The sequence below is a fragment of the Physeter macrocephalus genome, chromosome 12, assembly GCF_002837175.3.
Source record: "Physeter macrocephalus isolate SW-GA chromosome 12, ASM283717v5, whole genome shotgun sequence".
NCBI classification, from domain to species: Eukaryota; Metazoa; Chordata; class Mammalia; order Artiodactyla; family Physeteridae; genus Physeter; species Physeter macrocephalus.
Window position 1 is genome coordinate 50,635,905 of NC_041225.1, and position 22,783 is coordinate 50,658,687.

A 22,783-nucleotide genomic window follows, 5' to 3' on the forward strand; every position below is an offset into this window, starting at 1 on the left:
ATAGGTAACAACGCTCTATTGTACACCTAAAATTTTTAAAAAGGTTGATCTCATGTTAAGTGTTCTTATCACAGTAAAAAAAAGAGAGCGAGAGAGAAGAAGGCAAAAAGATTCAAACTTTCTTTTATTTTATGTCAAAAAAAAAGAAGAACACCAATTCCTTTTGTGTTGGAGGAAGGTATCCCTTTGGCAGAAGGTCACACCCTAAGTTTATATGAGTTATAAATCTAGAAATAAGTTTCTTCTCTTAATAGCTAAGTTATTCATTGTTTTGTTTAGAAAATAGTTTTGATAAAACAGTTTTTTAGTTAAAAATATACTTTGCTGAGTATACAGCAAAGTGTCACATGTATTTTGTCGCTCACCAGCATGTGCTGCTTATGTTAATTGCACTATTAGAAAGTTCTTTTAGTTTACAGTCTTTAAATATTTAACAGCTTTACTGAGATGGTAAATAATTCGCATGCCATCTAGTTCATCCATTTAAAGTGTACAATATAGTGATTTTTTAAATTATATTCAGAATTGTGCAACCATCCCCACAGTCAATTTTAGAACGTTTTTATTACCATAAAAAGAAATCCCCTGTACCTGTTAGCAGTCACTCCTCATTTCTCCCAAACACCTTCCACATCTACCCCACATCCCCACCCCTAGGCAACCACTAATGGACATTCTGTCTCTGTAGATTTGTCTATTCTGAATATTTCATATCAATGGAATCATACAATGAGTGGTCTTTTTGACTGCCTTTCTTCACTTAGATTAATGTTTTCACAATTCGTCCATTCTCTATTCAAAATTTTGAGAAACTGCCAGACTGTTTTTCTAAAGCACCATTTTACATTCCCACCAGCAATGTGTGAGGGCTCTAATTTCTCAACATCTTTGGCAACACTTGTCTTTGATTATTGTCTGTCTTTTTGATTATAGTCATCCTAGTAGGCGGTATCTTGTTGTGGTTTCAATTTGCATTTCCTTGATGACTGATGATGTTGAGCATCTTTTTATGTGCTTTTTGGCTATTTGTGTATCATCTTTGGAGAAATGTTTATTGATATCCTTTACCTATTTGGGTTATTGGTCTTTTTACTGTTGAGTTGTAAGAATTCTTTATATGTCCTAGATACAAATCCGATATCAGATATATGATTTGCAAATATTTTCTCCTATTCTGCAAGTTGTTTTTCACTTTCTTGATAGTGTCTTTTGAGGTACAGAAGTTTTTAATTTTGATGAGGTCCAGCCTGTCTGTTTTTTCTGTTGTTGCTTGTACTTTTGGTGTCATATTTAAGAATCTGTTGCCAAATCTAAGATCGTGAAGATTACCTTATCTTTTCTTCTAAGAGTTTTATTGGTTTAGCTCGTATGTTTATGTCAAATCTGCTGTTAAGCCTATTCATTAAACTTGTTATACTATGTGTGATGGTGGATATTCACTAAACTTATTGTGGTAATCAATATATACCACAGATATATATACACATATATCAAATCATTATGTAGTACACCTAAAAGTAATACAATGCTATATATCAGTTACATCTCAATTAAAAAAAAACCTAAACATCATTTCAGACAATGTATTTTTTTTTTTAGTTCAAGAATTTTTATTTGGTTCTTCTGTAGTTTTCATGTTTCTACTGAGATTCCCCAGTTGTTACCTTATCATGTTCTCTTCAAATCTTTTATTATATTTATAACAACTGCTTTGAAATTTTTGTATGCTTATTTCAACATCTCTTTAATTTCTGTGTCTGTTTCTATTTACTGATTTTTTATTTGGTCATGGATGAATTTTCCTGCTTGTTTGCGTGTCTACCAATTTTTTAAAATTATATCCTACACTTGTGGATGCTATGTTGTTGAGTTTCTGGGTTTTGTTGTCTTCCCTTGAGGAAGGTAGAGTTTTATTTTGGCATTTGGTTAATTTACCTGTGAATCAGCTTGATTTTAAGCTTAAGGTGGGTCTGGAGTTGTCCATATTCCAGAGTTGCTGTCAACCTTCTCTTGAGGTATAACCTTTTGGGGGCTGAACTTAATCCCACAGGTGATCAGTAAGAATTCTCCTCTCTGGTTGGTTGGAACTTGAATAACTCCCAGAACTGTGTGACCTCTAGAATCTCCATTCAGCTCACAGCTGTCTGGTAGTTGTTCCCTGCCTGGCCTTAAGAAGTTTTGCCCTGCACATGTATAGCTTAGTATTCAGCCAAGGACTCAAGGAGATGCTTATTGAGATTTCTGGAGCTTATTCTCTGCACAGATCTCTCTTCTGTGTTATTTTGTCTTGTAAATTCAGCCACCTTTTCAGCCCTGAACTCTGAACTCTTTTCCCCCTCTTAGTAAGACTTGCTGTGCTTTGTTTGGTTTCTACCTTTCTGTGCTGCAGCCCTCAAAGTGCCTCTAGATAGAAGTGTAGGTTGATTGTTGAGACAACTCAACGGTCCTTCTCTCAGGTATCATAGTCCTGTGTAACCCTTTGTCCAACTTCTCAAAAACAGTTGTTTCCTAAATTTCGTCCAGTTTGTAACTTTTCTTTTTTTAATTTATTTTATTTATTTATTTTTGGCTGTGTTGGGTCTTCGTTGCTGCGTGTGGGCTTTCTCTAGTTGTGTTGATGGGCTTCTTGTTGCAGTGGCCTCTCTTTGTTGTGGAGCACGGGCTCCAGGCATGCAGGCTTCAGTAGTTGTGGCATGGGGGCTCAGCAGCTGTGGCTTGCGGGCCCTAGAGCACAGGCTCAGCAGCTGTAGCCCCCAGGCCTAGCTGCTCTGCAGCATGCGGCATCTTCCCGGACCAGGGCTCGAACCCGTGTCCCCTGCATTGGCAGGTGGATTCCCAACCGCTGCGCCACCAGGGAAGCCCTGGTTTGTAACTTTTTATGGCGATAAGGCTAGTCTGGTACTAACAGTGCTCTGTCTGTAAGGAGAGGTCCATTGCCAATTAATTTTTATATCATATGTATGGAACTTGAGAACTATATACTTTATGTTTTATAAAACGTGGAACAAAGAGGAACAAGCATAATTTATATCATTCTTGTTAGAATCAACATTTATATAGAGGCTTTAATTTATTTTTGTCATTGCATAGAAGAATAGGTAGAGAAATATGTTTGATTGATTGAAATACTTAGGCTTAACACTGGAGAACACATACTCCTTTACTCTCCCATCTGATGAAGGATGATGATAAAATAGCAAAGCCTTTTATGATAGGAAAAACAATACTTTGTATTACTTTAGATTTGTAGTTAATCTATATATTGTGTAAATTATGTTGTAAATTGTCCAACTGTTTTGTAAATATAAATTTGGAAATAAAATCTTAGCAAACTTCCAAATTAGTGCTATAATAGTTATATCATTTTGTTGACTTAAAAAAATATATTTATTTCTTTTTGGCTGCGTTGGGTCTTCGTTGCTGCACATGAGCTTTCTCTAGTTGTGGCGAGCGGGGGCTACTCTTCATTGTGGTGCACGCACTTCTCATTGTGGTGGCTTCTCTTATTGCGGAGCATGGGCTCTAGACACTCGAGCTTCAGTAGTTGTGGCTCACGGGCTCTAGAGCACAAGCTCAGTTTGTGGCACATGGGCTTAGTTGCTCCGCAGCATGTGGGATCTTCCCGGACCAGGGCTCAAACCATGTCCCCTGCGTTGGTAGGCAGATTCCTAACCACTGTGCCACCAGGTAAGCCCTTGTTGACTATTTTTGTTCTAAATTATAAGTGTTAAGTTTAATTTATTTAATTTTCTTATACATTTTTAAACATACCTTATTGAAAATTAACATTGTAAAGAGTACATCTTGAGCTAGGAAAATATGTTATATTTTTGGTTGCAGCGATTATACCTAAATGAGAATAGTCTGTAACTGTTGTCTATCATTTCAGAATGCTGAAGCTTGGAACAATTTATCAACTTCTTATATCCGATTAAAACAAAAGTAAGTGCATCAGAAGAAGGTGAAGAACTTTGCTTCCAAAATAAATGAATGAGATTTTCTTCAACTGAACACTGAAACATTGAGCTTTACTCTTTGTCTTTTTCCCCTTGCCTACCCGTATCTTTGAGTTAGAATGACTTAATGTCGCCATTTGCATTCCAGTTGTAGTTTATTTCTTGAAAACATTTAGTATGTAATAAAATAAGAAATATATATATATATTTTTTTTTAAGAAGTATTTTTTGACCTCTTTATTTGATACCAAAGTTTTGTATCCTAAATTTCATTGCATGGTAAAAGCAAGCATGCCTTTAGTCAGTCAGCTCAACTGATAGATTCTTAATGATTGCTTGCTGTGTACTGGACATATTTGAGACATATAAGTATGAACCATTGTCTTCAGGGAGTGTGGGTTTAAAAAATAAAATATTATGCCATATTATTTTAAAAATTGATTAATAATATAAGTTGTATGTGGTAAATCTCAAGTGAGAAGTACAAAGAAGGCTATAATAATGGTAGATGATATTTGTAGAACAGTTATATTCTCTGCCACTCATGTAATCCTGTGAGGATCTCAGAGGAGAGAAGGTGTGTGATGCTGGTTCAGAAATGCTTCTGAGAGAATGTTGGATTCAAGCTAAAATATGAAAAATTGGTAGAGGGGAGAGAGGGAAGCCTTTCAGGATTTGGAAGTAAATGGTCATTAATTTGTGTACCTAGCGTTCTGAATCTGTGTGACCAAATGCAGAGTGACAGGCATGAATGCCACACTTTAGGATATAGGAAGTAAAATAGTACAACTCGAGACTAGTGAAATCTATAGTAGGAGATGAGGTTGGAAAGGTCACTTGGGGTCAAATGGCAGCGTGTTCTGATTATCTGACTGACTAGTCGAGACTATCCTGTTGGCAGTAGGAAGCCAGAGATTTCAGTGGGGTAATTTCATGAAGAAAGAAGTTTTTTAGGAAGATTTATCTGGTGACAATGTGTGAGACAGAATAGAGGGGGAACTGGGGACAGGGAAACCAGTTAGGAGACAGCTGTGGTAACAGTCCAGGCAGGCGATAACTAGACTGGAAAAAGAAGGGGCAGATGCCAGTTTATAAAGAGAACAACCAACTGGGCTTACTGACTGGCTATAGAAAGCGAAGGAAAGGGAAGAGGCAAGGATGGCTGTTGCCCCAGTTTTAAATAAATGAATTAAAGGGTAGATATATTGCCATTTTTATTTCGCCTTATTTTCAAATTTAATTTTTCTTTATGGATTCACGAGTATTTCTGAAGATCTCATTAAATCCACATTACGTCGAGATCATGAGATGCTTCCGCTGCTCTTGGATGACAGTCTACATAAATAAAGAACTGTTTGTTCTACCGCTCTCTTTGGAAAATAATATTATGTTCTTGATTGCAACTGATTGTGTTAAAACTCACTAGAGACCCTTTTGGGTTAAAGCAGGGGCAGGGGAAATCCCTGTCATAGTTGTAGAATGATCTCAGTGGGTTTTTCCAGTAATACTGATAATTTTGTATGTAGTGAGGCTCTTGATACTCTATGTTGTCCTCCAGCCCATTAATCCTAAGAATTCTAATTGCTTTCTCTCTTAGTGGTTCTTGCACATTGTTCCTCAGCTTCTTTTTGATACTTTTTTGTCTTCCTGCAGCTCCATGAATAAGTTTTTGTGTCAAAGTGGGGTTGTAAGGTCAGACGTAAATCCCACCTTTATTCTTGCCTCTTTACTCTTTGCTTACTTTGCTGCTGCTGCTCCAGAGAGAGCTCATTTTTGACTCAGGAGATTGTTACTTCAGGGGCAAATTATTAATGCTGCTCTCAAAAGAATCCTATCCCTGCCTTAAAGTGACCCTTTAAACTATCTCATCTCTCCCTCTGCTGTCACCAGGTTCTTCACTAAAGTGCTCTTTCCGCCGTTTCATCTGATTCCCCTAGGCATCATGTCCCTACCAGTCCCGTGGGAAATTTTTCCATCTTCCTATATAACTCTCATAGTGCAGTATCACTACCATTGTGGGTTTGATAAATGAATCCGGAATTGAAGCTCCTTAGAAGGAAGTCATACTTTCCAAAAAAAGGACTGCATTGCAAAAATTTTGAGGCCAAAAATTGTGATTAGAGGATAGGAGGACATAGAAAAAGGATAATCCTCCTGGTGTGGACTGCTGCTTGTTGAGTTCTTTTCCAGTAGGACAACTTCACCCCCACCCCCTATGTAGGTGGGAGACCTGCGGAATCTCAGTCCACTGCCTTTGAAGGCAGTTGCTATCACATGTGAGGTGGGCATAGGCAGTAGAGTAGAGAAAGAAAAAAAAAAAGAAAAAAATCACATAGAAACAATTTATGGCTGTATTTGAAGAAGTATTAGAGCAAGGGCACTTACATTTTTAACTGTAAAGGAGGGTGGGTCAAGGGATAAATGAATCAGTGCATTCCATGACAACTTTCGGTAAATTGTTTAATATAGGGTATAAACAACGAAACTGTAGTGAATTGTGGTTATGAAAAGACTAAAAGGACCTAATTGTAAAGAAATTTTGATCAGTACCATAGGTATATTAGAGAATGAGTAAATGATTTGTGTGTTCAGTGACTAGCAGGGAAGGTTACTAAAAAGAAGTTACACTTCTTTTTAAGTGCTTTAGGGAGTGACTCTCAGAACAAGGGCCTGAGTCAGCCAGAAGACCCCCCACCATCCTCTCTAAAATTTGCCTTGAAGTCAGCAAAGAGGAGGGGTCTTGATGAAACCCTGTGAGGCTCAGCAGGGAAAGGGAGGTGGACCTTGTAGTCTTAAGTTAGCAAATTCAAAATGGCTCTTGGAGAGGGAGATTGATAGCATACCTTTGAAAGAGGTTACTATAGTTGTCCAGTAAAGCAGTTATGATCTATAAGGGAGCTATAGTGTTGTTCAGCCAGTAGAGTAAAGTATTAAGAATCTTTTTGAGAGCTGAGATGTTTAACTTTTAGAATAGGTGACATGAAGTTCTGTTGATTTCCTTGTCGATATCAAGTTTTTAATAGTGTTTTTCTATTTTCTGAAGTAGCTTGGATAAGGCAAGGATTCTGTGATGGTTTGCTAAACCTTATCTTTAAAACCACCTAGGCTGGTTTTAATTTTTATTGATTTATTTGGCTTTCTATTTTTTAGCTCATTTTGCATAATTTGTTCATAATGTTCTCTTATGATTTTTTTTAAATTACTAATTTTATATATACCACTTTTCTAAATTCTAAATGGAATTTAGTTAGACATTTGTCTGTTTCATTAGTCTTTTTCAAAAAGCCAGCTTTTGGTTTTGTTGATCATTTATATTCTTTCTTTATATTTTATTTCGTATTTTCTTCTTTCTTAGAATTTCTTTTCTTCTTTCTTAGAATTATTTGGTGTTCTTTTACAAATTAAGTTGGATGTTTTAGCTCATTTATTTCCCATCTTTCATAATTATAATCAATACATATAAAAATATAAATTTCTCTCTAAATACTGCTTTACGTATATCTTGCAGATGGTGGTATATAATGCTTTCATTAAATTCTAAATATTTTGTACTTTCTAATATGAATCTCTCCCCCCCGCCCCCACTGTAGGTTCCTTTTCTTTAGGAGTGCATTTTTAAGTTTGCAGGCATATATTTTTTTAACTGTCTCTTTACTATTGATTTCTTATTTAGTTACAGAGAATATGGTCTATATACTTGTAGTTTTACTTTTTTTTAAAACGCAACTCATAATTGTTTTTGGTCTCAATAATTATTTAAATTTACTCACATACTTCATTTTCTCTTCTCACCGTTGATCATTTCTTGTATCCCTTTTCTTCTCTTTGAAGTCCCTTTTATTTTTGCAAGAGGAGATGCTTTAATAGTTCTTTTAAGTTAGGGTCAGTAGGTGGTAAACTTCCTTAGTCTTTGTACGTGAAAAATTTTTTATTTTGCATTTATTCTTGAGTGGTACGTTTAGTTGATTATAAAATTTTAGGCTGACAGTTATTTTTACTTAGCACTTTAAAGTATTTTATTGCCTTCTACCATCTTCTGCTGCTAATGAAATATCTGCTGTTCTCTGTCATTCTTTTATAGGTTTTATAGGTTTTAGGATTATCTTCATGTTCTGCAGTTTCACATAAAGTGTCTAGGTGTTGGTTTACCTTTATTTATTGGCCAACCCAATATAATGCTCAGTACACAAAATATACTTTTGATCATAGAATTTAGATCTTTGTTCAGTTCTGGAAAATACTTAGCTATTATCTTGTCAAATGTAGTGTCTTGACATTTTCTGCATTTATTTACTCTGGAATGTCTATCGAATGTATGCTTAAATCTTACCTCTCATTCTTTCCTCTGTCTCTTTATTACTCTTTTATTTTTCAATCTGAATTCCTCACTGTTATCTTTCAATTCATCAGTACTCTTTTTGACTGTGTGTAATCTAGTTTTTGTCACATGTTGAGGTTTTTTGGTTTGTTTTAATGTCTTTTGCAATTTCAAAATTTCTACTTGGTTTTTATTTATGTCTCCCTATTGTTTCATTTCTACTTGTTTTTGTTTGCCATTTCCTGTTAGGGAAATTTGAGGTGGTTTCGGGTTGTTTGAACCTCTAATTCTGTTTATTAACACGAATGATTAAGGACTGACAGAAAGTCCACATTAGTATTTTATACATTTAGCTATAGTTTATTTAGCTATGGTTATTCATTATCCGTTTTTTTTGTTTTTGTTTTTTTTTAACTTGACCTTCAATAGAGTGAAAGCTTTTAGAACTTTACAAGAAGCCCTCAAGTGCAACTATGAACATTGGCAGATCTGGGAAAACTATATTCTCACTAGCACTGACATTGGGGAATTTTCAGAAGCCATTAAAGCTTATCATCGGCTCTTGGACTTAAGAGACAAATACAAAGATACTCAGGTAGGATATTCATATTTTGTTATTTCAGTTTGTGTTTGATATTAATACTTCATTATATGATGTAAATTGTTTCCTTGATTCTACACAGGAAAATTTTGTTAAACACAAGTAATATATAAAAGAGGGCTTTTTTGTATAGTTGAATATTCTTAGTTACCTATTAATTCTGGCATTCCAATGTCAAATGTGTTTGTGTAATCATAGACTGAATATAACAGTGACTCAGTTATGAAAATCTGATATGTGGTTTACATATGTATAGTCAGCTTACAGAAACTTAATAGAGTGATGCTTGTGTTATTTATTACTTCGGTTATCTCAGTGTAGTAGCTGGATTAACTCCCATACTCATTTATCCACTCACTGAACAATCATTTACTGCATACTTTCAGATTGTTTGAACAATATAGAAATGAAGACTAACATTTTCTTTGCACTGTTTAATGAGATGGTCTTCATCTTGGGATGAAGTCAGGACTGGTTGATTCTTAACAGTACAAAAAATACTATATCCTTTCAGAAACTATGGGAGACTTGAAGCCCCTATGTTTGACATCCAATAGTATTAAATATAAAAGACCTTGTGGGTTTAATTGTGGTTGAAGAGAATGTTTAAAGATAGGGTGTATAGGAGCTTATAGGTTACAAAGTCCAGGGGCTTGAAAATTTAATACGTATTTGCAATAATCAATGTATATATTATTTAAAGTGGTGAATTTGGAATTATGAAAAAACAAATAACATGTAGTATATGATAATACCTCACTACTCTTATGGCTTATTATAGATGTACTCCAGCTGTTCCAAAATTTACCTTGTCTGGTTTCTGGTTTCGTAGCCCCAGCCCTCAATGTGTTTGCATGTTCTTGCAAATCCAGCTATATAATTAGCTAAATTGCTTTAAAGCTCAGGTTCTGGGCAATTCACTTAAAGATCTGTGCCTTCAAGTAGAACCCTCTACCTACTTACAGGAGCATTGTTGACCCCTTCAATTACTTTTCCTTGTTTTGTTTTTTTTTTTCTTTTCCCTTTTTAACTGTTGTACATTGACCATCCATTATAGAAAGAAGGGACTTGAATTTTATAGAGTGAAGATCATTTAAAACGTGCATGGGAGCATAACAGAGTTTTACATCCTAGAGAGGATAGGAACCTTAGCCAATCTATTTGCACAGTCCTCTGGCCATCTAGTACTTGTCCTGTTCACCATTGTGATGGCTCTTTCTCTTCCGCACTTAGCCCCTTGGCAAAGGGCACTGATGAGGCTCTTAACAGATCTCGGTGTGTTGCTGAACCACTGAGGATGGTTCAGAGATTGCAAAGTGCTTGTCTCTTGTGTATCTCAACTGTAATTTTTTAAAAGTCCTTTCTTTACTAAGAAAGCCTTGTGAAGCCTGTTCTGAAATCTCAGGGAGAATGTAAGTAGTTTGCATTGATAGTATATTCCATTTTACACTTGAAATAAATTCGTTTTTTTTTTTCATTTCACGAAGCTTGTTCTGAATGCATAGAGATGTATTTTGAGTGTTTTTCAGAAAAGGAAAAAAATTTTTAAAAAAACCCCCAAACTTCTCCCAGCATAAATTAAGATGCTTTCATTTAAATAGAGTTTCCAAACATATTTTAGTGATCATATTCACAGTTTTAAACTCCTTCCGGCAAATCTAATCATAAGAATTTTCACCCGTTGCAAAACTGTTCTAATTCCCATTGAAAATTTTCTAATCCTGTACCTGTTTTAGCAGAGTACTTAACTTATATCATTTTTAACTTCAGGGAAAATTGAGTCGTTTACTACCTAGCGAAAATTATTAGGATTTAGTTTAAATTCATGGCCAGCTAATATTCTGATTTCTTTTTTCCTGTAATTCTTTTGTTCTCAAATTCAAAATATGAACCAAACCTCCTTTTGTACAATAGTATTTCATCTGAGCACTAATATTTTGATGAGTTTGAAATTAGTTTTTATAAAAGTTCAGTATTTTTAGAAACAATCAAGGGTGGCATCTGTATTCTTAAAGACTTCTTCCCTCAGCACCCCTGCCACACACAGGAACACCAAGAATCATTCCTGTTAGACAAAATACTGCTTATAAACAGAGCACCTAGAGAAACATAAGGTGCTATAAAGATGTCAGAGGTTATGGCTGTTAGCTTAATTTTTATATGTGAATTTGGGGAAATACTATTGAGAACGTAAGAACTAGATAACCAGTGACTTGCTCGGGTCAAATCATCACCTTGAGCACCTTATAATAGAGAACTTTCGGGTATCCAGATGGAGAAATAGCCACAGTGAGATAATTTGTCAGTTTATACTAGGCCCTGTTAATAGCTTTCTCCAGAAGTGTCACAGAATACTGATGGAGGTGTTTGGTCTCTGGCAGGTGTGGGTAGAATCACTCCAGAGTGGTTAAATCATCACTGAAGGAAAGCCTTGATGGCTAGCGTGGTCTCAGTCATATTTAGCTTCGTGGCATACTTGTGTCTGCCATCCTGTTTTCTCACCGCTAGTCACCGTGGAATGAGACAGTTGATAGATTGTCTGGAATATTTTTATCTTGGCTAAAATAATTTTACTTAATTTGACTCTGCAAGTTTGGCAACAGGTGTCTTTCAAAAAAACTCTGAAATTCTTAATGTTTCACACTACCCGACCTCATTCTATTTCAATTTGCTTTAAAATTCTTTTTATCTATTCTTTTTCTACTTCTTTATAGATGTGATTACTGCCATTTTAATTTTTTTATTGTGTGTGTGTAAATGTGTAAATTCACATTCATTTTAATACAGACACATGATAAATTAACTATAAATTGTTTTTCTCACTATTTGTAATAAGAGAATGGGTGGATATACTACCTTTATCATTTCCTGCCTTTTCTCTCTATGTCCTAATTTTTTTTTTTTTTTTTTTTTTTTTTTGTGGTATGCGGGCCTCCCTCTGCTGCGGCCTCTCCCGTTGCGGAGCACAGGCTCCGGACGCGCAGGCTCAGCGGCCATGGCTCACGGGCCCAGCCGCTCCGCGGCATGTGGGATCCTCCCAGACCGGGGCGCGAAGCCGGTTCCCCTGCATCGGCAGGCGGACGCGCAACCACTGCGCCACCAGGGAAGCCCTATGTCCTAATTTTGACTAATGCATAGATTAGTATAACTCAAGAACACTGTTCTATAATAGATATTTATATTCATGTCTGGATTGTACACACTTTTATTAATCTATCATAAAACTAATTTTCATGTTTCTGTGTAATTAGTCCCTGTTTGATTTTCCAGTTTTCTACTGTTGTTAATAGTGCCATGAATATCCTTGTAGACAAATCCTTGTGTATATTCATGCTTCTTTCCTTGGGATAATTTCTAATGCTGATGTGTTCATTTTTTTTCTTTTTCCTTTTTTTCTACTCTTCCCCCATCCCCCCTCCTCCTCCCCTTCCTCCTCTTCTTCCTTCTTCTTTGATAACTTTCAGTCATTTTGGGAAAAATTCAAGTATTGCGTTATTGCACCCCATTTGCTGTTTATAAATGGAAGAGGAAGGAAAGGAGATTAACATATATCCAGTGCTTACTATGTTCTTGGCACTTAACATTGATTATCTTTTATAGGGCATACAGTATTTGAGTTGGGTACTAAATAGTTCTCATTTTACAGTGTATGAATATGAGACCCAGAGAGGTTATATAACTTGACCAGTCATATATCTAGTAGGAACCAAAGATAGGAATCACATTTAGGCATGTCTTTTTTGTGTGTGAATCAAGCCTTGAAGTCTATGGGAAGATTTATATTAAAAAGCACGTTTCCCCATCATATTAATGTGCATTTGAGCTATATCTAACAAAGTGGTTTTTTCTTCAAATTGGGGTATAATTTACATATAATAAAATGCACAGATCTTAAGTGTAAGTTTGATGTGTTTTGACCATTATGTATTTTTATGTAACTACTTCCCAAAACAGATATGGAACATTTTCATCACCAGAGAAAGTTCTATTATACCCCTTTCCAGTCAACTGAACCACCACCCTTTCCCCTTAACCAGCCAACTACTATCTGATTTCTATCACCACAGTTCAGTTTTGCTTTCTCTTGAATGTCATACAATATGTATTCTTTCCTATGGATGTTGCTCTTTGTGCGGATTTCAATTTGGGGAAGGAGGGAGGTGGTGTTGGCGGGCAGTGGGGCAGGTTGCCAACGAGATTGAAGCCCTGGAGCAGTGGTGGCTGGGCTAACCGGAGAGGGAAGAGCAGAGGGAACGGATACATTGTATACAAATTCTCTCTCCATGAAGTAGATACTCTCTCCATTTTACTGCTCAGGTATCTGCGGCTCAGCAAGATGAACTAATAAAGTTGATCTTTCACAGCAAACAAGCAGTCAAGCCAAGATGTGAAGTCTGAAGTCTGGCCTATTTAACCTAAAACCTGTGCGTGCCTTTTCCACACGCGAAGACATTTTTTCTTTTTTTGCTGAAGGAGTGAAAAAGACAATGTTAAACTGCCTACGTCTCTCTGATAACCGAGGTGTGGGGAAGCCAAGGGTCAAGGTTATCAGACCAGGAAACAGAGCAGGTTCTTTAGAGAGCTCCAAGTGGAGCAGGGACTTGGCCAAGCCAGGGAGGCGGGAAATGGCTTCATTCCTGGCCTCCAGCCCTCCTGGAAGTGTTTGTAACTGGAACTGAGGCAATCCTACTCCTTCCTGCTTTGAAGACCTCCAGGATTCAAAGGGCCAACACCTTGTGCTTTCAGCCAAGATTTTGGGGAGACTTGGCCAAGGACCTCAAGGTTAGTGTTGGGGAAGAGGATAGTTATACTTTTCTGTTTGTGGAGGTTAGAATCGCTGCTCCTCCATGTGAGAAAAAGTCAGCTCTCTTCAGGGGCTAGTGGTGGTTCCCCACAGTCACACTCTGCTTGATGCAGTCCATGGGCCATGATGGAAGTGAGAAATAGGCTTGGGGAAGAGTGAAACAAAAGTGCTATATCACTGAAATGATTAGACATGTGGGTTAGAGATTTAGAAGTCATTACATGAAGTTGGTGGTGTGGCATTGGTTTAGTTAGGAAGTGAGGGACTGCAGGGCTGTTTATACTGATTAAAACGAAATCCCTCTAAACATCCTGGCTCAAAAAATATACTTAGATTATTTTATGATACACCAAATGAATTCCAAATGGGCTAAATATATGCTAAATATTTTTTCATCTCCTAGAAAAATTAGCAGTACAAGTGGGTATTTACCATATTTCCTGAACTTTGAAGCCAGAAAAAAAAACTTGAAGGAATTTTTATGACTTCATGGAAAAAATATGTGATGAAATATTTGTAACAAATAGAAAAGATAAAAAGCTAATAATATCCTTATTATATTAAGAGTTAACATCTGCTACAAGAATGAAATGGGACAGGAGAGAGGATTCAGAAACAGACTCAAGTATGAGAATTTAGTTCATGTTAAGGATGGCATTTTAAATCTGTGGGATAAAATAAAATATTCAATATGTATTGAAATAGTTGGCCAAGCATTTGGGACCCAAAATGAAGGCTCTGCTTCACTCCTTAAACCAAAATAAATTCAAATGGATTAGATATTTATTTATTCATTTATTTATTTATTTTTTTGGCCGTGCCACCTGGCGTGCGGGATCTTTAGTTCCCCGGCCAGGAATTGAACCTGTGCCCCCTGCAGTGGAAGCACAGAGTCTTAACCACTGGACCGCCAGGGGAGTCCCTGGATAAATACTTAAATTGAAATGGCTTGAGAGCAGGATGATGTTGTGGGTAAGAGCATAGATTCTGGGGTTAGACAGCCTTTGCTTACTACCTCTGCCAGTCACTAGCTGTATGACCTGAGCAAATTACTGACCACCTTGTTCTTCAGTTTTGTAAAACAGGGATGATATTAGTGCCTCACAGGATTGTTGTGAAGAGTAAGTAAGTTAATATATGTAAAGGGCAGAGAATAGTGCCTGGCACATACGAGTGCTGTGAGTATAGCTGCCATCAGCATTGTGATTGTCATCGTCGCTATTATTGAAGAAGTAAAACCATAAAAGCACTTAAAAGAAAGTTTGGTAAATATTTTTATAAGCTTGGGGGTGGAGAAAACATTTTTAATCATGACACAAAAGCCACACTCTGCTAAAGAAAAGATGGGGAGATTTGAATTGAAAACTTCTACACATGAGGAAAGGATGACTTCTGACCAGAGGGCTGGACGTCACTGTCCTGAGGAGGGACAGGCTGAGACACGACAGCCTCATTTAGTGCTTCCTGAACTGAAACTGGAAGGAGGTTAGTAGAAGCCAGTTAAGTGCCCTGGGAAGCGTTCGTCGCAGTGTTCTCCGGGTTGCCTTAGTCTTTCTATATAAGACTGCTGGATTCGTTACCTGGGGCTACTCTACCAAATTACTACAAGCTTGGTGTCTTCAAACAACAGAAATTGATTCTCTTCAGTAATGGAGGCTAGAAGTCTGAAATCAAGGTGTTGGCGGGGCCATGCTCCCTCTAAAGGCTCAGTGAAGAATCTTTCCTTGCCTCTTGCAGCTTCTGGTTTCTGGCATTCCTTGGCTTGTGGCTGCATAACTCTAACCTGTGCCTCCCTCTTCACCTCCTTCACCTCCTTCCCTCATGTCTCTGTTTGTCAGCTCCTTTTCTTAGAAGAACATTAGTCATTGGATTTAGGGCCCACACTAATCTAATATGACTTCAGCCTAACTAATTATTTCTACAAAGACCCTATTTCCAAACGAGATCACATTCTGAGGTTCTGTTTCAACATGAATTTGCGGGGGGGGGGGACACTATTCGTCCCACCACAACTTTAATGCTCCTTTTCAGGGAGAAAGCGGTGGCTTTGAGAATAGTGGGGTTGGTAAAGGTAAGGTAGTGTGTCCAACACACACCTCATTGGTAACTTTGGTAGAAGGAGAGGCGACATGCACAGAGGTGCCCCCGAGAGAAGGCCAGAGAGACCTCAACTGGTCACATGAAGGTCTTGCCTAAAACAATACCAGAGATTTGAACATCTGGAAGGGACAGAAGGGATAATAAGAATAGGGAAGGAGTTGATAGAAAACTAATAAAGCTTTTCAAAGAGATACACTTACTTAGTCGTATGCTTAGTCATATGCAGTATTGAGAGATAAGACCAGAATCCCATGCCATGGTGGACAAATTAGAATTTCTAAGAAGGATCTATTTTTAGGCTTCAGAAGATTGTGAGATTACCTGAAATATCATGAAAAAAATTTGTGTACGTGGCTATGTACCTATTCTGGGTAGAGGGTTCTAAACTCTCAGATCCGCAAGGGTGTCCAGAACCCCAAGAAAAAAACCACAGACGAAATAAAGAATGATCTTCGGAGTAGAGTATTAGGATTAGTTTTCCAATAAAAAGGCAAGTGGACCTTCCCTTATAATCACCATGGGTTAAAGTTTACCTGTATAGCTGTGTTATATTACAAATGCATTTATCATTGCTCTTGTTTTTGAAAGTTCTCAAGGTTTACAAACTGCACAAATAATTTATGTGCACTCCCCCTGCCCCCAGCCCAGTCCCCACCCCATTTCTCTGCTGCTCTTCAGGGCTGACTCTTTGGGAGAAGCATCTTGCTGCACAGTCTCCACTTCCCCTCTTCCTGTCCTCTTTGGAACTCACGCCCTCTAGGCTCATCTCCACCAGCCTACTGAGCGTGCTGTTGTCAGGGTCTATATTGCCACATCCAGGGGACAGCTGTCAGCCCTCAGGTTTCTCAGCCTATCTGTTACACTTAACGCAGTTGATCTCTCTTCCTTCTTCAAATGCTTTCTTCAGCTGGCTTCCAGAATTTCACAACTCTTACGCTACCAGATGCAGCTTCCTCATCTCCTTTGCAGAATCATTCTCGCCTTTCCCTCCCTGTGAGAGCAATTCCAGGCTCAGTCCTCACGCTATTTTTCTTCCCCGCTTATACTGCTACCCAGGGGATCTCACCATTCCCTTGGTTTTTCCCGCTCATCTTCCTGAGGATATGTATTATGAAATCAAGTTTTCCTCCACATGTCCCTTTAATTCTTTTTCACATAGGCTGTTCAATTTGTTTCTTTCATTATGGTTGCACTTTTCAGATGTCTTAATTTTGTCCCTATTGGCTCATACTCCCCCGGGGATATTGGCTCCTTGACTGGTAATGCGTACTTGGTGAGAGGGTCTAAAGCAAGCCCAGGACCAGCTTGTGCCCCTCCTGGTGAGTTTGGGCCACAAGGGGAGCTCACCTTTTGGAAACACTTTGCCACTGCCTCCTCCCACCACCGCCGCCAAGTGGCCTGGCTCCTCAGGAAACCTTTCTTATCTCTGCCAGGCACTGCTTTCTTCCAGTCCCATCTTCCTGAGTAGTCATCCAACCTCAGCAGGTGGGGGGCTGGCCAGGCCCTCTGCCCCCAGGCGGTACCTGCCTGGTCCCTGGCTTACACTGGGCTGGCGCTGCTGTGTTTCAGTCTCTCCACGTCGATGGCAAGTGGTGTATAGAGTAGTGTGTGGAAGAAAAAAAAAAGCACAACTAAACAGCTTTTCTCAGCCCATCTGTGAACCTTGGCACCTTGTACGTTTCCATCCTGGGCTGCTCTTCTCCACCAAACCAGGACCCAGCCAGTCTCTGTCTCTCCAGCGTTTCCCATGTGTTTGCTGTTACTTTCTCAGATTCATCAACTTTCTCTTTTTTTTTAAGCAGTGTACAGAATTGGGGTTCAGAAAAAGAGGCTAGCAACGTATTAGTGCATCAGCTTGTAGGCTATGTAATCTCCATATGAAGATGAACAATAAAACTGTTTTCACACTGGAAAATAATGAGTTCCGTACAAATTAAGAAAAAATTTAAATATCTTAAAAAGGAAATATACTTACTGAAAAAACATTTGGAAAGAGATTTAAATTCACTAATAATAGAAGTAAAATTCAGAATAATAACTGTGTATATTTTTAGTGGAACAAGATATCAAAGATTAAAACACCTACACACACACACACAGACACACTCAGACACACACACACACACCCAGTGCTGGTAATATGTAGTGAAATGACACATTTTCATATACTACAGATGGACATCTAATTTGATTTAGCCCTTTTTGAAAGTATCCGGCTTATCTCTAGAGTCTTAAAATGTTTATTCCCTTGATTCCATAGTTCTGTTCCTGGAATTCTAACCTAAAGAAGCTTCAGTATGAAAAAAATCTTTAGGCACAAAGATATGCAGTGAAGTGTTCTTTATAATGATAAGGACAATGGCAGTACATGGAAACAGCCTAACTATCTAACTGCAGGGCAATTGTTAAATAGACTGTGCTCTGTCAACCCAGTGGGAGGCTTTGAATCTATTAAAGTGATCTATCTAAAGAATATATGAAAACATCAAAAAATTCTATGACATAATGTTAAGTGAAAAAGGAAGATAAAAGTTTACATAGTATTGTATTTTAAAATTTACATATAGTAAAGAAATTAGAAATTAATGACAATGTTAGTAGTGCTTGTGTTTGCGAATTTTATTTTCTCTTTTTATTTTTTATTAGCTCCAATGTCTTGGGGAAATTTTTAAGTTAAAAAAGAAAAAACTACAAAAACCTGTCTGGTTTGGGTTGATTCAAGATTTGGCAAAAAAATGATAATGAACTGATCAAAGTTATTGGCATACATATTTCATAAAAGAGCAAATCTTTCAAATGAAAAGAACTTATTATTAGAAAGGAAGGAACAACAGAGGAGTAAGGAGCTGTGCTTTATCATTTAATACAGCAAATGCTTGAGAGCAAGTGCCAGGATGCGAGCTGCAGGTTCAAATCCACCTCTGCCTTCCCTAGGTGTGTGACCTTGGACAAGTTACTTAACTTCTCTGTGTTCCAGTTTCTTCATCTGCAGAATGCAAATAACAAGAGCACCTTCCCCCTAGGGTTGTTAGGAAGCTTGTGTTCATAGAGCCCCTGGCTCATAGGAAGGGGTATATATACGAATATTACCTGCTATCATCATCGTCTTCTCTTCATCCTCATCAAAACTCAGGAGGCCAGTATCACTTGTGTTCAAAACCCAGCTCCACCATTCACTTGCTCTGTGCCCTTGAGAAGTTCATTTTGCCTCTCATGCTTCAATTTCTTTGTAAAGTGGAGATAATAATGTCCCTGCTTCCTAGGGTTACAGTGAGAACTAAATGAAATCATGTTGGTTGCATACTTAGAATGGGGCTTAGCACATGGTGAGTGCTCAGAGCAGGGGTAGTGGGAGGTATTGAGGGCCGATACCATGGTGGTAGGGTTTGTTCTTCTTTAGCTCCATTTTAAACCAAGGAAGTATAGGGGCACATAATGAGTGGGCGACGATGAGGGCTTTGCTGTCCCCTTTTGACAGAGTAAGGACGTTGAGGTCATTGATGACCGTGATAGTTTATAGGTTTATATTGCTTTACAGTTTTTGAAGCTCTTCACCTGTATATTGACTCCTTGATACAACAGTTCTGTGATGTTGCAGACAGAAGACCTGTCCTCATTACTGCTGTTTACCAACTTCCTAGCCATTCCCCCATATTCATGGTGGACTTCAGCAACTGACTATGTATATCTTCCTCTCCAGTCTAGATCTACTGTTCTTGAACACTTGGTTTTAGGTAGATGGCACGTCCAGTACTTTGGACTTAAACTTCTTTGCCCTCATCTTATTTCATAGGAGCAACCCATCCAAGTGGCCATATCTTGGATCCTGTTTCCCCAAGAATCGTTTACCTCTGAATTCTTAAACTTTAGTACTCTACCCTTCAGCCTCTTATTACATACTTAATAATTTGTAGTTTTAACTAGTTACTGATGGGTTCAGTAATCATATTTTTACCCAGTTTACAGTAGACAAAAACATTTACCTGTTAAAAAAAATCTTTTTTTCACCTTTGATGGTGCAAAGGACTATAATGCAGGTAAACTTCGTAGACTTCCCAGGAGAAAATCATAATCCTTGGTGATTCATTTTATCAAAGAAATCCTACTACAACACCCTTTGCTTTTTTTAAGTTAAAAATATCTATTTACTAAAGAAGGGTTAAATATATGTTAAAAGTTACTATTTTGGTAGTCAGTCTGGATAACAAGAGTGTGATTTTTCTCACCAGTTGGAGGGAAATGGTGATATTAACCAGTAAATTATAACATTAATAGTTTTTAAAAAAAATTTATCACTCTAAACCCACTTTTGAAGATTACATATTAGCTCCATTTGTTAATGTATTTTAATAACTATTAGTTTTTTCCTTCAGTTTATGGGGCTTTCTTAATTGCAGGAAATACCTTTTTAATTAACTTTTATTAAAATAGAGTGAAAATATAGAAAAGTACACAGGTCATAAGTAAACATGAATTTTCACAAAGGGAATGCACCAGTGTAAACCACCCGGGGCCCCTCCCCCCTGGCCGCCCCGCGCCCTTCCAGGAGTGTGAGTCAGAGCATCACCAGCATCCCAAAGCCTTCACGGTCCCCTTATAGTCTTTGCCCCTCCCCCGTCCGCCCCCACACACCAAAGACATAATTTTAAAGTTTATAAATGAATATTCATGTGTGCTGTCGTTTTTTGTTTCCTCTTTGCCAATCTTTGTATTTATTCTTTTTCTCTATTTTTAAATTAAATTTTTGTGTTATTAAAATAACACATAATGTATAGTTTTTACAAGTTAAGTCGTAGTATAAAGGCTTATAACAAAATACAGCATTTCCTGCTCCACTGCTCCCCCCTCCTATTTTTTATTAACCAAATTTTAGGTATTATCCGTTGACTTCCTATTATAATAAATAAGGACTTAGTTCTCTTATATCAGCATTTCCACTACTTCCCTTTCTTACTTTCCCAATATATTTATATTAAAAATTTTGGTTAGTGTGAATATTTTCTATTAATATTATATGCCTATGCAAATTATATTCAAAATAGGTATTACAGGATACTATGATTGGGGGGTATTTTTTGCTTTTTGTTTTTTATGATGTTAATACTTGTCTTGGTTTTCATGCGATTCTCTTTGTGAGCCTCTTGTCTAAAATCATGATCTCTCCTGCCCTCCTTTTTCTGGCTTTAGCTCTGGATACAGTCACTAACCTGTGTACCTGCCAAATCCAGCAGAATCTTCCAGTCCTGATCTTCTGTAGATGTACTCTCCCTGTTACTTTCTCCTTCCGTGGTTTCCATGACATCGCTTTCTGCCACCTTTCCTTTGTGCATAGACCTCTGTTCATCTACCCTCCTTTTAAATGTTGTGTTCCTTAAGACTCTATCCTTGGTCTGATTCTTACCCAACACAGTCTCTCTAGGCAATATCTGCCATGGCCATGAATGACTTCTGTTATATATTCCTCCATATAGAACTCTCTTCTAAGGCCCAGATCCAGCTATTTAACCATTGTACATCAAATAGAGAGTATAAAAACAAATTTGTTATTGCCTCCCCTTATATTCAGGGTCTCTCTACTTACGGTATCTGCGTATGAATTGGGTAGAGGTGTTTGGTATCTGCCCCCTAACCCCAACACAGAGGCACTCTATCTACCTCCTTACCCTTTTGTAGTTCCCTCTATGCACCCGCAAATACACACACACACACACCCCGCTTCACCAACTTTCCCCCTCTCAAACACCAGTACTGCAGCTCTCCATTTTTATTGCCAAGAAGGCCAAAAGATTTCTCTTCCCCCTTGGCTACTCATCGTGGCTAAAATGAGGGGATAGGATGTTGGGCCAACTGTGATATCCCAGAAGAAACAAAGAATTTTACTAATTTAGTATGCTTCATTTGTCCATGTTAGTAACTATTTCAGTAGACCATCTCTTTCGAAGTATGTTAATCCTTGAAACGTTTACAGAATGATTACTCGAAACAGGTAGTGCACATTCATACCATTTCTCCTGCATTGTGACTTTCATATTTAAAACCATGAGTGGAATTGTAATATCTATTTCATTACTTTCAGATTTAAAACTGTACATGTTGGATTGTAATGTGAATTTATAGGCAGAGATAATTTACGTTGTCCATCAAAAAAGAAAAAAGCACAATTGAGTGTTCTCCTGTCCACTTTTATCCCTGTATATAATTAGGACCATAAGTCTGAGCTCACATTCCTAACGGTGTTCATGGGCCAGAGGAGCCTTGATACCTTGGATGCATCTCATGCCTGGATCAGAATGCTCTGTGGAGAGATAGAGCAAGGTGTCACACTGGTTGCATTTCTCTTAGCAAAGCTTTCTGAAAGAGGTGTGTTCATTCAGTCTTTCTTTCAGGCACAAGTATTTATTGCATCAGAGCTGTGTGCCAGGCATGGTGTTAGATACTGGGGACACAAGGTGATGAAATGTGGTCCTCTCCCTGAAGTTCAGAGGAAGAATAAAGATGTGGCACCCTGTCTCTTGGAACCTTGCCACTCAAAGTGTGATCTGTGGACCATCAACATCAGCATCAGCTGGGAGCTCGTTAGAAATGCAGAATCTCAGTTGAGATGGAGCGGCATCTCCATCCAGGATTCCTCATTTACAGCAAGCTCCTGGGTGATGCCAATGCTGGCAGTCCAAGGGCTGCACTGAGTAGCAGCAAGGTCTGAGGGCACTCTCCTCGAGCTGGTTCCTTAGGTGGGTCCATGTGTCTTTGCTGGTCTCCTGTCGCAAGAGTGGATGATGGAGGATGCACTTTCTGTGCTTCCAGGAAGTCTTGAGATACACAGCCTAATATAGATGTGACAGATGTAGCTTGTCATAACAGTGTAACCCACGGTGGGGCTCACCTTAATTCATCTGTCAGCATTCAAGGCATCTGACTAATGAAAATGAGATGGCCACGAAATTGCAAATGGTGAGCGGACCTTGGGGTAGTTGGAAGGTCAAGAGCTACTTTGTGGGTACCCT

At 38.0% G+C, this 22,783-nt stretch overlaps 1 protein-coding gene across 7 annotated transcripts in view; it reads left to right on the plus strand.

The window, feature by feature from the left end:
- The window catches only part of TTC27 (tetratricopeptide repeat domain 27), a 184,497-nt gene that overhangs the window by 150,189 nt on the left and 11,525 nt on the right, over window positions 1–22,783 (plus strand). For all 7 annotated transcript variants that reach the window (XM_055089104.1, XM_055089105.1, XM_024118808.3 and 4 more), the window contains exons 15-16: window positions 3,890–3,942; window positions 8,704–8,869. In XM_055089104.1, coding sequence (XP_054945079.1) covers window positions 3,890–3,942; window positions 8,704–8,869 — 219 coding nt within the window. The remainder of the gene's footprint in view (window positions 1–3,889; window positions 3,943–8,703; window positions 8,870–22,783) is intronic.